The 14,682-nt window shown below is 45.6% G+C and overlaps 1 protein-coding gene across 7 annotated transcripts in view; it reads left to right on the top strand.

Moving 5' to 3' along the window:
- Positions 1–14,682, top strand: part of MAPKAP1 (MAPK associated protein 1) — a 208,809-nt gene that overhangs the window by 111,817 nt on the left and 82,310 nt on the right. For all 7 annotated transcript variants that reach the window (XM_045846402.1, XM_045846398.1, XM_045846401.1 and 4 more), the window contains one exon: positions 11,434–11,543. In XM_045846402.1, the coding sequence (XP_045702358.1) occupies positions 11,434–11,543 (110 nt within the window). The remainder of the gene's footprint in view (positions 1–11,433; positions 11,544–14,682) is intronic.

Here is a 14,682-nt window from a genome sequence, read left to right as displayed (position 1 = left end):
TGGGTGGGAGTGGATGTTGGAGATGTTCAGACTTTCCAACTAGTCCTCCCGAAGGCAGACATCCTTACAAGTAGGAGCCAGGCCGTGAACTCCTTCAAGACGGGGAGGGCACAATCTTAATTATCTGTGTATCCTTAGCACCTAGCACAGGGCTTTGTAAGCAGGAATGAATGAATCTAAAGGTGTCTATGGGCTGCTAGGAGGGCCCTTGACCAAATTTTTTTGTCCCACCTCACTTTCTGAGCCCACTTGACCCTTTTTATTTTGCAGCCCTGCTCCTGCCTTTTGAAAACTAGGAAGCCTCAGGTTGCCTTCTGGCTTTCAGAGGCCCTCACCCACCACCCAACTAGGAGGTTCCAGGGGACCATCTTGCCCTGCTCCAGATGAGGCAGCACAGGCTTTGAATTTAGGCTAACCTGGGTTCAGGTTTCAGCTTCACGAGTGACTCGCTGCATGACCTGTAGTCTCGGGTTCTTCGTTTATGAAAGATGGGGGTGATAGTAACTACCTCATGGAATTGTCAGGATTTTTTTTAAACATTAGTAATGTATAAGATCTCTTTTAAAGGAAAATTAATTCTGAAGCCTCAGTGCTTGCCCAAATTTTATTATGTTACTTACGTACGTACAAATGTAAAATTCTAGCTATAAATTCATGTCTTTTGCAACCTAAACAAAGTTACAAGTTAAATGGAAATAGAACTATAACAATAATAAAATACAAATGAACAACTTTAATGCAACAGATGATGTTTTGCTGAAATTAAATCACTGGTGTTGGGTTTCATGGGTGCTAAAAGTTTTACTTGTCAACTTGAGCCTTGGTTTTCACGCAAACATCGAATTATTGTATTATCGTTTGTCCTTTTAAATAATGAAAGTACCTTCAACTGCTTGTTCATTATTTTAATGGGCCAGTTGATTTATAGTACATCCTCCCCAAGTTTTAAATGTTCTTTACTGGGAAAGTAAAGAACATTTCTCTGGGATGACCAGTCTCTTCCGGTTTGCCCAGAACTTGACCCATTTCAATGCAGAGTCCCACAAGAGCATCCCCTCGGTCCCAGGGAGCCAGGAGGACTGGTGCGGGAGCTGGTCTGTGCTGAGGGCGGCTCTCTGCCTGCTGATACCTGAGCACAGGGCCGCATGGGCACTCAGAGCGCAAAGTATTCAGGCCTGTTCCTCTCTGTCCAGAGATCGGAGAGCCTCGTGCCCATTTCTCCATCACTTTTCTCTGTTCAACAGACTTTGCACACAGCTTGCAGTGATGACATTTGGCCCTTCCGAAGTCTGTCGGCAACATGAAATAAGTGTAGCTGCTGGAACACACAACCCCCCCAGATCTCACCAGCTTGATTCCACAGGTTGGCAAGCTTTTCTCTGGAGGACCAGATAAATATTTTAGGGGCCATACAGTCTCCTCACTGGGCTCTGCTGTAGTAGCACGGAAGTAGCTGTACACGATACATAAATGAATGGGCATGGGCCAGATTTGTCCATCCTGGCTTACCCTAGCTTCTTGTTCATATCTGTCTGATGAGGCCTACGTCGCTCTCCTGGGTGTGTCTCCTCGAGGAGCTGGCTCAGGGTTCCTCTAGCTGGGTGGAAATGGGGAAGACGGAAAACTGGGAGTCGCTACATCTACCTCTGTATCTGTCACTTATGTCTAAGCCACTGTGTGTGCTCTTGACCGTTGATCAACGCAGGGGTTAGGGCACCAACCCTTGTGCAGTCAAAAAATCTGTGTATAACCTTTGACTCCCCCAAACTTAACTGTCAGTAGCCTGCTATTGACGGAAGCCTTACCAATAACATAAACTGTTAATTAACACATACTTTGTATGTTACATGTATTATATGCTGTATTCTTACATCAAAGTAAGCTAGAGAAAAAATGTTAAAATCATAAGAGAAAATTCATTTATAGTACTGTATGTATTTTTTTAAAAACCCGCATGTAAGTGGACCTTGCAGTTCAAAACTGTGTTGTTCAAGAGTTAGCTGTGTGAATTTCATTGAACTAAATATGTGTCATGTATATGACACATATGTGTGTACATATGTATGTGTTATATGCATGTGTGTGATTTTGCACTATATTGAAAATGGAATTTTTCAGTTCTGAAACTTAGAGAGTCTGTGAATTCATCTATTAACTCAGGAGGCCCTTGAACCTCACGTAGGAAATGTTGCCATGAGGAAATTAGCTCAGACCTTAGTGGGTAGGAAATATTACACAGTTGCTATTTTTGTTATTTCTGTCAGAGATTTATCAGTCTGAATAATTCACACTGAGGTGTGTATGGGGTTTAGCCTTTCTTTATTATTACACAATTAATACATGTCTTTTATAGAATAACTTAATAATAGAGCTATTTTTCTTTATGCAGGAGGAAGTTTAAAACTCCTCTTTGTTTGATCATGCAAAGATGACTTATTATGTAATTATTTGCATTAAAGAGAGGTGCTATTTACCTTAAATGGATTCCTAGTTGGAAAGCTGGGTGCCTTTGACGGTCTTACTGAGTCAGGGCTACACCAGCCTCCCCTCCTGGGTCCAGGGAACCCCTGGAAATAGAGTTGTTTGGGGAAAGAGAATGGATTACTCGTAACTACTTGCAAATTAGGAGCCCACTAATGGAACCTGCCCGCCTCCTTTACCCGATGAGAGAGTGGATTCTAAGATATCCTTTGTTTTTGATTGATTTTGGACAGAGCGAATTTAAGAGTCCCTGAATTGCTGACTCTGGGGAAGAAAAGTCAAAACCCATAAAATGAACAGAATCCCCCTAGATCAGAAGTCAGTAAGAGCAATTAAACTGCCCTCCTAGATATGTGTTTTACTTACAATGTTTAATGTATCAGGCGGACCTGGGAAAGAAGCAGTTCTGACCAGGACTGCAGGGCAGGCAGAGTCCAGTCAGGGCCGTGCCCTGGGGACAGGAGCGGTGGGGCAGACGGACGGTGGGGAGTCTTACCCCGGAACTGGCTGCCTCTCTCGGGCAGTGCGGCCCGGCGGGCTCCCAGAGGCAGTGCGGCTTCTGTTGACTCTGCATTGAAGGAGGGAAAGCCTAGGTGCTTCTTAAGGAGGAATGCCCTAGATTCATTGCTCTTTCCTGTACGAAGGCTTTTCAAAAGGGTCGGTAGTTTTAGCATACCTTCCTGCCTAGCTCTCCACAGTACCCCGCAAGTGGCCAGACCTTTATGAAAGGATATCATTCGTTTGAAGCCCCTCCTACCCTTATGTAATAGTGCCTTGTGGTCTGGAGAGGACAAAAGAAAAGAAAATGAGCATTTCTGCACACTCACACAGTTTAGTGCGCCTGGTAGCCATTATCTCATTTATTCCTTACAAGCAATTCATTTTTTAAACATATAGACGAACAGTCCCTGACTTAGGATGGTTCCGCTTAAGATTTTTTTGTCTTTATGATGGTGTGATGGCAATATGCGTTCAGTAGAAACCGTACTTCGAATTTTGAATGTGGCCCTTTTCCCAGGCTAACGATACGCTGTTTGATACCCTCTCGTGACGCTGGACAGCAGCAGCGAGCCTCGGCTCCCAGCTGGGCGCTCGGTCGTGAGGGCAAACAGCCGATACTCAGCAGCGTACTGTGTCACCCGAGTCTTTTGCATCTTGTGTTCTGAGCACATTTAAGGTGGGCTAAGCCACGCTCTGATGTTTGGTAGGTCAGGCGCATTAAATGCATTTTCAACTTACAACGTTTTCAACTTATGGAGGGTTTATAGGGACATAGACCCCAACATACGTCAGGGGGCATCTGTATAAGCTGCGGGTCATAGGCAGGTAGTTCCTTACCCAAGGTCACCCGGTTTGGTAAGGGGCAGAGCTAAGACAGCATGAAGAATAAAAAAAGATGACCGTGTTCTTTGTAGCCAGGTCTGACAATACGGGTATAAATTTTCCTAGCTATTTATTTTTTGCTCACGTCATAGAGGACCAACTGTGTGTTGTTTCTTTTCATTCTGTTGTATTAGCAAACATTTTCGTTGTCCAGATTGTCCTTGTGTGTGGAAATGTAACATATGCAGCCTGTTTAATTTTGTATTTGTAAATCTGACTTGATTCCCTTTTTGGCAACAGCTACTGTCTAGAGAAAAGAAAAGATTTTTCTTTGTCTCTTTAAAATGGCAGTAATATTGGAGCAAGTAATAAAGACGGAAAGCATTAATTACATACTCCTAAGAATCTAAAGGTCAGACAAGCTAAATATGTATGTTTCGCTCACTGGAATGTCTGTCTGTTGAAAGTGTGCCAGGATTCACTTTGTTCCTCCAGTAAAAGCACACATTTTAGATAGCTATCAACTTACTTTGGTATCCAGAAATTACACCGGAACGTTGCTTTAGTTGCTATATATCTTAAAAGTTTGGGATCAGGTTGCTGACATTAATGTTATTTGTTTCCTGAGCCACCCCCTTTGGCCACGTTTAGTTAGTGTGTCTCATTCTGATTTCTTCTGTTCTCCCCTCAGCTTACGTTGGAGTCTGTCAGCTGCTGCTATGTACATGTCAGGCTAGTGACTTGTAATGTTTATTAATACAATGTCAGTCTTGCTGTTGAAAAAACCGTGATGCTTCTCAGAAGGTTGCGGTAGAACGAAGCGTTTGATTTCCAGATCCTGTCTGCACTGCATTGTGAATACATTCTCAGATGTTATGCAGTTCACTGACCTGACAGTTATGGAACCCCGCCTGGGACCCCATTTCAGCAGGACATATTTGAACAGAAACAGTTTGCAAAACTTTACACACTCAAACTCCTGCCAAGGCAAACTGTTAGCCACTTGAGTTTGTTATAAATACCCAGTGGCAGTGGTTGGAAGTAGCCCACGGTGTGTTTTATATTCTGAACTGAATGTGAATGTCTTTGCGGTTATATAGAGTAGTAAATAATTGAGTTTGATTAGGGAGAGGGACCTCATTATCCCCCACCTGTGCCCAGCTGGAAGGGGAGGGTCGAAATGAAGCCATTAGCTGTCTCTCTTACTGGCATCTCAAAGAGCTCAAATACATCTGTGTCTTATTTTCTTTTCTGGCACAATCAGTCGAGCAAGCTAAGCAGGCATGACCGGGTTTGGCAAGTCCCAAGGACTCTGGCAAAGATACACAAGGAGAAGGCGGAGGGCAGTCATTTTGGCTTCTCACTGCCCATTAGTCTAGCGAGTTATGTTTTTGGAAAATGTCTGTTTTGAAAAAGAGTACTTTATCCAATGTCAAACACCACATACTTATACAATATGCTTTGATCTTTAAGAAAAAAATTGTCAGTGCAAGGGGAAACAAAATGTGGCATTCACACTAGTGTAAACTCTCTTTATGGATAAAGTAATACCCAAAGGGCTTGCTTTAAAGCAGGCCTGCTGTAGTTATTGCAAGTCTTTCTCTTGCTCATATATTTTCATTTTCTACCTCGAAGTGCTAGGGAATGAACATGCATGGACTTGGGACAAGAACAGACTGGGAAGTAGAGGAGTGTGTCTTCATCACTGTTATGAGCCGGTCAGCACTGGGGCAGCGAGCGCCGCTCTGGGCAGCCTGTGCCCACTCCCACAAGCTGGTGCTGGCTCGTAGAACCGTGCCATTCTCCAAGGGCTCTTAGAAAGGAGACTTACAAGTCACGTGTTAGTCCTGAGTTGGGACATTATTATAATCGAACTGGATTTATTACAGGGAAGTTGAACTTTCCCGCGGTTTAGTCAGCGGTTCTGATCTGAAGGACATGCTCTCTGAAGTCTCTGCGTCCCCTGGGTCCCCGAGGCTCTCTTCTGGCCTGTGGAGGGGGTCAGAACTCAAGCTTTGGAGTCTGGCTGATGTGGGTCCAAGTCCTGACTCCCCCACTTATTAGCCGTGCAAATCCAGAGGGGCGTCCTAGCCTCACCAAACCTTAATTCCCTCCTTTTGTAAAGTGGGGCTGATAACAGCACCAGCCTTTTCTGGGAAGATTAACTGAACAAAGCAAGCGCTCCATAAATGTTGACTTTTGTCATTGCCTCATCATTCTGTGTCACTTCTTCGTCCATATAAAGAAAAAAGCCCGTTGTTGTTGTACTGCCTTGCTTATTAAGCATTTATTATGTACAGGTACCATGTTAACTACTTCAGCAGCACTTAGCCCTCGCACTAGCTTACAGTCTAAGAATCAGTACATTTTGTAGATAAGGAAACCGGAAGTTAGAGAGTTGTCTCGTTTACCCAAGGAAGGCGGAGCTGGGGCTCCAACGCAGACTCTGCTGCAGAGCCGACGGTGCTCCGCTGCCTTCGGGCACAGCCACCATCTGTCTGAGCGCGGTGCGGAGCTAAATGAAGACTGTGCTTTGAAACGCCTCCACGAAGAAGCCTCTGTGTCCCCCCTCACCTCTGCCCCCCTGGCTGCGTGCCCTGTGCTTCTGCAGCACTCCGAGCGGCTTCCACCTTTGTGCTTGTCACACGAACTGTCATTCTCCGTTTGCCTCTTTTTCTCTCCCACTTGGGTTGGGAACCATGTTGTTGATTTCCGAATCCAAAATAGGATCTTTAATGGACGAGTGACCACGGGTAAATTTCCTAATGCCTCCAGCCTTAGTGTCTGTAAAGTGGATATAGTGTCCTGGCTGATGTGGGTCAGTGGATTGGGCACCAGCCTGCAAACCAAAGGGTCACCGGTTCGATTCCCAGTGAGGGTACATGCCTGGGTTGTGGGCCAGGTTCCCTATTGGGGGCGTGCGAGAGGCAACCAGTCAATGTACCTATCTCACACATCAGTGTTTCGCTCCCTCTTTTTCTTCCCTCCTTCCCATCTCTCTAAAAATAAATTAATTAAATATAAAATAAAATGGATATAGCAATAGTGCCTGTTTTAGGATTGAATGGGTTAATACAGATTTTTAAAGCTTAATACAGCACCTGGCACATAGTAAGTGTTCAATAGATAGTAGCTGCTGCTATTACTGTTATAATTATTGAATAATAATATCTTATACTTTTTAGGTCAAAAAAACTCTAAGTCTCATTGAATTTCTCTGTAATACCACCATGATTTTTTACTTTCATCATCTCTATCCAAAGCCAGTGAGTTAAGCTGCAGTAGAACATACCTGCTTCTCTCGCTGTTCACTCTCTCAGAAAGGAGAACCTTGCCCTGGCTGGTGTGGCTTGGTTGGCTGAGTGTCACCCTGTAAACCAAAAGGCCTCCAGTTTAGCGCCTAGATTGTAGGTTTGGTCCCCTATCAGGGCGCATATGAGAGACAACCGATAGATATTTCTCTCTCACATTGATGTTTCTCTACCTCTCTCTCTCGTTCTCTTCCCCTCTCTTTAAAAAAAAGAAAGAAAAGGCCTTGGCCAGGTAGCTCAGTTGGTTAGAGCATTGTCCTGATACACCAAGGTTGTGGGTTCAATCCCCATTAAAGGCACATATAAGAGTCAACCAATGAATGTATAAATATATGGGATGACAAATTGACGTTTCTTTCTCTCTCTCTAAAAATCAATAAATTTAAAAACAGAGAAAATCTTGAGAATGGAGCCGAGGGTACTCTCTTCTGAGCTTCAGGGGGATTTTGAAGCCTGGCCTGGAGGTTGCTTGCTGACAGTACCCCTGAATATTGCCACCGTGGCTGGCAGGTTGCACATTTTAATGGCCCTGTGTTACCAGTTAAAAGCTGTGAGGGTTCAGATCCATTCTCCCAAATAAGCAGTCTCTGCTGAGGGGTCAGGGGAGGGGGCACGCATGGGGCCTCTTCTCTCGGAGTGGTGACTTGGGACAAGGGGAACATAAGAGAAGTAATACCTATAAACTCTTTTTACCGTTTGCCAGTCTTAGTGCCAGGTGCTTGGCATCATTGACTGTTCTATCCTCCTGACAGGTCTGCAGGGAAGCGCCCTCCTCCTTTCACGGGTGCAGCTGAGGTTTCCCACATGTTAAGGCAGCACTTTGGGTAGCCATGGAACCAGGATTCCTGGCTTCGGCTCTCTCTCTATAAGTAGAAACTAAGCTTTTTAGATGAAGACCCTGCCTCTCCTTCCCCTCCGTGCCCCACCCCTTCCAGTCTGATCCGTGGTGGAGAAATGCTGTTGTGTCAGGTTAATGCTGGGATAAACACTTCCCCCTGGTAACCGAGCGGCTTTGCGCGGGGACAGAGCTGAATTCCTCCAGTGAGTAATCTCTTTTTAAAATGCCCATACGTTTTTCAGTGGTTACGAGACTTGACAGGACCTAACTTTGAATTGACTGAAGCACTCCTGGTAGCATTTAGTCAGCTCCCTGAAGTGACGCTTCATCCCAGACCCGGCGCTGGCAGCCCAGGTCGCTGTGGCAGGGCGGCCGCTCCTGCTCGGTGCCCCTGGGGTGCCCTGCCCTGGCAGGAAAGAAGCCGGCTACCTACCCACAGGGGGAGCAGGCGGAGGAGCGGTTTCTGAGTCGAGACTGGGTTTGTAGCCCATCTGTCTGTCCATCCATCTGCCCGTCCATCTGAGGGCTCCTCGCTGCCAGCACAGGTCCCAGCGCGGAGAGGAGAAGGCGGCGCCCCAGGGAAGGGAGGCTGGACGAGCGGCCTGCCCACCTGGCGCCGGCAGGTCCCTGCGCTCGCTCGTGGGCCTCTCCCTCTCAGACCCAGCACTCGCCATTAAATAAAAGCAGCTCTAAAAGATGTATTTCGATAGACTTTTTAGAAAGCCCATAAAAAAATCCTGGATATAAAGAAATGAGGCATAAAACCCAGAATGTTTGGAAGTCAAGCTGAAAAATGTGGTAGCAAGTCTCCATATCCATTTATTAAACGTGAGCACAACTTAACAGTCGCACCCAGATGCATTCTGAGAACGGCTTCCATTCTGCGCTCCCGTGCTTCAGAGACGTGTCATCCCCTTCGGTGCCGTCGCCTGGGAGCCGGAGCCAACGGGGCCCAGTGTGGCGCTCCTCTGCAGGGAGAGCAGCGAGTGGCATGCGAGACCGGCCCGGGGAAACTTTCATTAGGTCTGGTTGGGTGTGCGGTGCGCGGGGCGCAACCTCGTTCTCCCTTTAATGCGCGTGTTTTTACCGGAATGGAGCCCCAGAGTGAGATAGCGCGCGCCCGCGGAGGCCCGCTCCGGGCGCCGTGCGTGCCCCTTCCCTCCGCCGTTGTTTTCATTTTCCTCCCCTGAACCTTGCTACCCTGGCTTCGGCGCGGAGGCTGTAAAGGAAGATGGAGAGCCGAGTTACCTCAGAATGATCACTATCGTTAACATTCACGGGTGGTTCACTTATCATTCCTGACTGCACAGACATGGCAGCCGCTCGGAAGCGTCCGCAGGTGTAGCATGGTGATACATATTACATTGTGCCACAATGGATTTATGTATTCTGTAACAAAAGAAAAGTGTAATGAAAAAATACAGAAGGTAATCCTTTATTCCTCCACCACACAATTTATCAGTAATGCCGGTGGATGATAAGTGCCAGGGATTTCCTCTGCTTGCTTTAACCTTGTCACCCAGGTACATTTTGGTAAAATGACAGAAAAATACAGACCAGGGATTTTCCTCTGTTCAGAAATCTTTTAAAAGGACACTTTTAATTTATGGAAGTTAGTCCAAACACAAGGCTTCCTTTTGAGCCTTTAGTCTGCCCACACTGGAAAAGATAAACATATTGGTTTGAAATAATGCTATCAGCCAGCAGCAGATTAGGGGAGAATGTAAGCAATTTATAAGCAGACTGCAATCGAAAACAGTTCACGTGGAACCCAGGTGGCTGGAAGTTCGTGAGCTCTAGCCTGGTGCCGGCGTGTGAGCACCTGAGAAGTCGTGTTCCCTCGTAGGCCCGACTCCTCCGTCGCACAACATATTGTCACAGATGGAGCGCACGCCGCCTTCCGAGGAGAGAGCAGGGGAAGGCGAGTCTGAGCGTGGATGATTGGCACCCCTTCCCAACACACGCTGGCCCCGCGCCAGAGCAAATACCCCCAAGTTTAGAAATGCACGAGGCACTTTACATTTCAGTGCCCTTGCCAAAGTATCACTTACTGCATCGCTCCCTAAATATAGTTTTTTCAAAAGAGCTATTTCTTATTTTGCTTTGATCAGTAAAATAAACTTTTAAAGATTGTTCTGGGATGGGGTCCAGCTTCTGAGGTAAAGAATGGCCAGGGCTCAGGCATGATTCAGTAACAGAGTGTTCAGTGGAATTAGCTTGACAGTTCTCAGGCCTGCTGTTCGATAGCGAGAACTTGACCAAGTTAAAATGGATGATCGTGCTGGCTAGACCAGCGTCGGCTTTTGCTTTTTAACAAATGGAATGTCAAGGATTAAACAGCAAGCCGTGTGGAGAGGAGGGGTGTGGAGATGTCTTTGTATTAGGGAAGCAAATTGGGTCCTTGGTTTGGAGATCAGCCCCCAGCCCCTGCAGCCAGCCAGCCACCCGGTGGGGTCCAAGCTGGGCATAGGGCCCCTTCCCAGCCTGTCCTGCCGGCGGGAGGCTTCTCCGAGACTTAGCTGGGGCTTGGCTTTTCTTTCAGGTTTCTTGTCGGTATGAAGTTCTGCCATGTTTTCTGGCCATGTTCCCCTTTGAGATTCTGGTGGGGGAATGGGAATGCAACCAAACTCCTTGTGGCAATTCCCGTGTTCCATGGTTGGAAACTTGGGTCCCATTTGTTACGTGAGCTGCTTGGAATCGGCCCGCTTTGTGCCAGTGCCCAAGCACAGTGAGTCGTGTTCCTGACGCTCGCTGCTGCAATTACCGGTCTTAGTGAAGCGCCGCCCACCAGGGACGGGCTTCTCTTGTGCGGGTGCTTGTTCCTCACCAGCTTCCCCGCAAGTTCGGTCGGCCAGACACTCACAGGTCGTGTTAGCGTTTAGCCTTATGATTACTTCTGCTTCAGCTAATATTTTATGTGACCTTTTTAAGACAAAGTAAATCAAAACATTCCTGCTGAAGTGTACGTAGATTATATATTTAAAAATATATAAGTACAGGGTGTTTCTTTCACTGGCTAGTCAGGAAAAGTCTATTCTTTTCCTTGCTGGAAATTGCTTTGGGCTGTCACGCGCCCCCTCCTCATACACACAAACACATACAGAGTGACACTTTCCCTCCGGGGCTCCATGAGCTTTGCTATGACAGTAGTGTCTGCCTGCAGTGACATCTGCTGACACAGGCCCAGTTTGTCGTTTGTCAGGCCTTGCGACACCGACCCACACAGACCCACTAGATTCGATTTGAGATCAATTAGAGAAACCTTCCACAACTGACCTCTCTTTCACTTGGAACCGTTCGCACTGGAATGCCTGCCTTTCTCTGTCTCTCTCTCATTAGAAGGAGGTTTATTTAACCTATTTTTAAATAATTGGCACTTGGAGGTACACTAATTAAAACTTTCTTAAACACAGTGGAGACTGCAATAACATCCTTCTGGTTGAGTGTTGGTAATAATTCAATATCTGTCTTTTCCTTCAGAAATGCTGCTCATGGATTCTCCCTTATCCAGGTGGACAACACAAAGGTCACCATGAAGGAAATCTTGCTAAAGGCAGTAAAGCGAAGAAAAGGATCCCAGAAAATTTCAGGTAGGAGAGTTAAATGATACCATGGCCATAGCAGCTTAAACCTTGGTTAAAAGTGCTTGGGTGTGCATGCTTGTGTCTGCGCGTGTGCGTGCATGCATATGGGGTGATGCCTAGCTCATAGGTGTTTCAGATGCCACTGCCAGAAAGTTTGGTTAGCAGGTCTGCAGCAAAACAAAGTGATGGTAAGCTGCCCGTGGGCCTGAGGAAGGGATTGGGCCAGTGGCTTATGTAAGGAGAGTGTGTTCCCATCAGTTATGGAAGCTTTGCCGTTAATCATCTGTGATAGATTAAGCCAGGCTACTTGGGCTAACTCTTAGTTGGTGTAAAGCTGCCTTGAAAACTGAATCAATCCTAGATTTGAAGTACTGCTTTTAATTTCATGTTTTTAAATAATTTTCAATGGGGGAAACTTTACAAAAAAATTTTTTTTATTGAATTGATTGGGGTGACATTGGTTAATAAAATGATATAGGTTTCAAGTGTACAATTCTATGGTACATCATCCATTTGTTGTGTTGTGCGTTCACCACCCCAAGTCGGGTCTCCTTCCCTCGCCATTTATCCCCCCTTCACCCTCTTCTTCCCTCCCCCACCCCCTTCCCCGCTGGTAATCACCATACTGTTGTCTGCGGCAAAGAGGGGTTTTTTTTGTTTGTTTTTGGTGTTTTCTTAATCCCCCATGAGGGAAACTTTTAATTGCTAGTGTTTGGGGTACGAAATAAAAGAGGAAAGATTTTATTTTTACCAGTTGAAGGCAACTGTAAAAAAAAAAAAGTTTAAGGATAAATCACTTGATTCACAGAAATACCTGTTCATCTCTGATTTCTAATTACCCAACTTTATACAGAAAGTTAGTTTATGGTATTAGCTGTGATATTTAAAGGATATGAGAAAAAACATAACCAATATTGAGAAATAATTATTTTGCAAAATAGCCCCAAGATGCGTCATGCCACAGACAACTTTAATATAAATCAGCCTGTATATGACACGTCAGAGATCTTAGCTTTGTAAATAAATGAGACTTCTTAAACACCTTTGGTTCATCTTTTGGAAAGGAAAAAAAAAAGCATGGTTCGGGTTGAGGAAAATGGTTTTGTGTTCTTTTTAAGGGGAGGCATATAATCTGTTCCAGATTTAATTAGCTATCTTCAGATGAAAGCTGAAGTTTTAATAAAAGTTAGAAGAGATAACACAGTGAAGGACACGGATGAGCTGTCTCAAGGCCATATTCCAGGGGAACGATAAGAGCTGTAAAAAATGGCAGAGGAGAGCAATTGAATGGAGCAATGAAAATCTGATTCTCATAAAAAAGAGAGAGAGAGAGAGATGCTGGTAGGGGCGGTTGTAGATGAGACCTGCTAGCGTCTGCAAGCAATTTGGATGCTTGCCAGGAGTCATTGTTCACCCTCGGCTGTGGCGGCTCCGTCCAGATGTGCCAACTGCACGTTTCGGCTTTTGCCAGCTGACTGCGCCGTTTGATAACCAGCTCTCTGGATGCCCATCACTGGCCGCAGAGATAGAATTAAATGATGATGATCTTCCCACAAGTTGGGAGAGGAAACAATGCATATAAATCTTGATTTCATCTCAGCATGAGAAGTCTTTATCCATCATCACTCATAATGAACAAGTCGTTAGCTGGGATGAATGGTGTTCTGGTTTTTCCAAACACCTCTTTTGTTCATTTTTTGGGTGACTTTTATCCATTGCATGGGGGTCAAACCTCTTTGCATTTAGGGGATGATTGAAGAGGCATACCCTCTCCTTCCCAGGGGAAAGGAGCTATTTTGGAGTTCTAGGTGCCGATCTAAAAGCATTTAAACAGCTTCAGATATTTAAAGATGTTTGATAAGCATTCATCTTTCCTTATGGTCCTTATTTTTTCTCTTGCTTTGTTCCTAATTTTTTTTTTTACTTAATAGTGTATTTTGTGACAGATTTATTATACTCTAAGATAGCATTATTCTGAATTGTCCATGAGGAGACAGAACTAACTTTCTAAACCTATTTAATAACAATTGTGCTGCCATAGATTTTTCAGCCCAGGAAACCTCTGTGAACTTCCTGGGACGCCACTAACCCAGCGCCGTTCCCTCTGTCCCCAGCGCCCTCCGTGCAGCCGGATACCTGTCCGTCTGTGTCCGTCCCCAGCCTCCACGTTTCTTGCGCACACATTTGTTCACGCTCACCGTCGCGTGTGCACCCTGCTGTGTCCATCAGAGTTTGGGGCGTACCCTCGGCAAAGAGTTTGGACTCATTACCTGCAGAACAGTGATCGGCATTGTTTATTCCTCTCACACTAGAGAAGTTGATTGAGATTGATGTATTTACATACATTACTGTCCATTTTCTTCATCCAAAATGCTTTTTTAAAATAAGAAGCCCTTTCTGTTGCTTTATCAAGCCTGGTCTCACGAAATGGAAGGCTCTCCAGTTTGGCAAAGGTGTTTATTTAAGGTTAGCTTGGTGAAGGCGGGGTGCGTTTCGTGTTTTCGAACTTTGTATGGTGGAGTGGACCTGTTTGGAGGGTGATTAATGAAAAGAGGAAAATCCCCTTGTCATAGCATCAAACATGAGTATAATACATTTACTAAAAAAAAAAAAAAGAAGAAGAAGAAAGTCTGTTAGTGCTCCCAGTTGGCTGTGAAATACTTTCGACTTACCCATTGTGACACACGAGCGTAGTCAGGGACTTGGGGGCAGCGGGTGCCAGGTTAGAGACGCTCACCCCGTGTTTGCTCAATCTCTGCCGCAATGACCTGTCCAGTGTTTGTAAGAAGGTCCCCGGCACCCCTGTGTCGCAGACAGAGGTAGAGAGTTCCGCCCTCTCCTCAGACAGCTTTCACCTGTTTGAGTTCAGAAAGACACCGATCTCTTTGCTACTCTTTTCAGCTTCGGGGAGAGGGGGGAGATTCCGCTTGAGGTTCAACAACACGTGCCGAGTGTGTTTGTTCACGAGAGGTTACTTGTGTTAGAACAGATTTCAGACAGCCTTCGGTAGGCTGGCAGTGAACTTGCGCTGCTCACCCACCAACCTTGAACGTCTCTCATCTTTCTTCCAGACTGACAACTCTCTGTTTAATGACGTTGTAATAATAAATTGAGAACTACATTATTAAATCAAAATGTGGGCCTC

Source organism: Phyllostomus hastatus, unplaced genomic scaffold, assembly GCF_019186645.2.
Source record: "Phyllostomus hastatus isolate PE091 unplaced genomic scaffold, TTU_PhHast_1.1 phas_contig_495, whole genome shotgun sequence".
Taxonomy (NCBI): domain Eukaryota; kingdom Metazoa; phylum Chordata; class Mammalia; order Chiroptera; family Phyllostomidae; genus Phyllostomus; species Phyllostomus hastatus.
This window is presented reverse-complemented; position numbering and strand designations above follow the sequence as displayed.